At 26.9% G+C, this 2,364-nt stretch overlaps 1 protein-coding gene across 1 annotated transcript in view; it reads left to right on the top strand.

Annotated features, from left to right (window-relative positions):
* FBH1 (F-box DNA helicase 1) overlaps window positions 1-2,364 on the top strand; it is a 30,955-nt gene that overhangs the window by 6,865 nt on the left and 21,726 nt on the right. Inside the window, exon 5 of the mRNA XM_033514356.1 lies at window positions 188-282. Within this exon, the coding sequence (XP_033370247.1) occupies window positions 188-282 (95 nt within the window). The remainder of the gene's footprint in view (window positions 1-187; window positions 283-2,364) is intronic.

The following is a 2,364-nucleotide window of genomic DNA, read 5'->3' on the forward strand; positions in this document are numbered from 1 at the left end:
CCATCCCAGGCTGCTCCAACCCTTCCTTGGCCATTTCCAGGGACAGCCACAATTTGTTTTACGTGTGAGGATTTCCTGGAGGAATTTTGAAATAGTTGGAATTTTTTTAGGGATTTTCCTAGGGATTTTAGGGATTTTTTCATTCCTTTCCCACTCAGCAATTGGAATTTTTTCCCTGTTTTTTTAGTGGACGGGCTGATGTCAAACTGACCCATGAGCAGCAGAGGATTTTGAATCATAAAATTGAGCCTGGGCAGACAGTGAAAATCATGGCATTTGCAGGTAAGAGCCCAAAATATAGAAAATAAATATAAAAATATATATAAATATAAAATATTATATATATATCACACATTTTATATATATAAAATATATATAAAAGTAGATCTAAAAATATATAAAAATATAAAATATTATATATATATTATATATATATAAAATATGTATAAAAGTAGACCCAAAATATATTTATAAATATAAAATATATACTCACATGTATTATTTATATAATATATATAAAATACATATATTTTTATATATATAAAATATAAATATATAAATATAAAATATATCTCACATATATATAATATATATATGAACTATTTATAAATATTATATATATCACATGTATTATATATAATATGTATAATATATATAATATATATATATTTTTATAGATATAAAAATATAAATATATATAAGTATGATATATATCTCACATATATTATATATAATATATATAAAATATATATAAAAGTATATCTAAAAATATATAGAAATATAAAATATATATCTCACATATATATAATATATGTAAAATATATAAAAAATATATAAAATATATAAATCTCATATATTATATATTATATATTATATAATATATTATATAATATATTTATATATATAAAAATTTATATAAATATAAAATATATCTCTCACATATATTATATATAAAAATATATATAAATATAAAATATTTCTAAATATAAAATATTATCTATGTATCTCATATTATAGATATAATAGATGTATTATATATATAAAACTATAAATAAAACTATATATAAATATATAATTTATCTCACATAAATATAATATATATAAAATATATATATAAATTATATTATATATAAGATATATTTATATATATTGAAATTTATAAATATATATAAATATAAAATATATAGTATATTATATATATAAAATAGATATAAAATAGATATAAAGTAGATATAAAATATTTCTAAATATAAAATATTACAGGTTTCTCATATTATATATATAATTTATGTATTATATATATAAAATTATATATAAACTATATATTAATATAAAATATATCTCTCACATGTATTATATATAATATAAATAAAAGTATATATAAAAACATATAAAATATACATCAATATAAAATATTAAATATATCTCACATGTAATATATATATATAATATGTAATACATATATATATATTTAAATTTATATAAAAATGCAAACAATAATAATAAAATTTTAAAAATAAAATGTATAAATACATAAAAACTACTGGGAAAATTCCCAATCTGCTCCTTCCCTCCCTGATCCCTTTGTCCAAGGGATTGTGAGATTCCAAAGGGATCTGGGAGAAGAAATTGAAGGGAAACCTGCAGAAAATAGAGGCAGGATAAAAACAGGGAGAGAGGAGTGGGAAATGTGGGACAGCCCTGCCGATCCCGAGGCTGGGAAAGGAGGAATGGGAGAAGCTCCAGGTGCTGGAGGGGAGATTTCCCTGGAATCCCTGGAGGAGGAGCAGGTCCTGAAAGGCTGAGCCCGTGGAAAAGGGATCCAGGCTGGAGCAGGTCCTGAAAGATTGACCCCATGGAAAAGGGAACAGTTCCTAAAGGAGTGATCCCATGGAAAATGGGATCTATTCCTGAAGGATTGACCCCATGGAAAATGGGATCCATTTCTGAAGGATTGACCCCATGGAAAAACTGGATTCATGTTGGAAGAGCCCAATCCTGAAGGACCAACCCCATGGAAGGTGGAGCAGTTCCTGAAGGACCAACCTCATGGAAAATGGGATCCATTCCTGAAGAACAGAGCCCATGGAAAATGGGATCCATTCCTGAAGAACAGAGCCCATGGAAAAGGGATCCAGGCTGGAGCAGTTCCTGAAGGACTGAGCCCATGGAAAATGGGATCCATTCCTTAAGAATTGACCCCATGGAAAATGGGATCCATTCCTGAAGAACTGACCTAGTGGAAAAACAGGATTCATGTTGGAAGAGCCCAATCCTGAAGGACCAACCCCATGGAAGGTGGAGCAGTTCCTGAAGGACTGAGCCCATGAAAAAAGGAGCAGTTCCTGAAGGACTGAGCCCATG

This window comes from Parus major, chromosome 1A (genome assembly GCF_001522545.3).
Source record: "Parus major isolate Abel chromosome 1A, Parus_major1.1, whole genome shotgun sequence".
NCBI classification, from domain to species: domain Eukaryota; kingdom Metazoa; phylum Chordata; class Aves; order Passeriformes; family Paridae; genus Parus; species Parus major.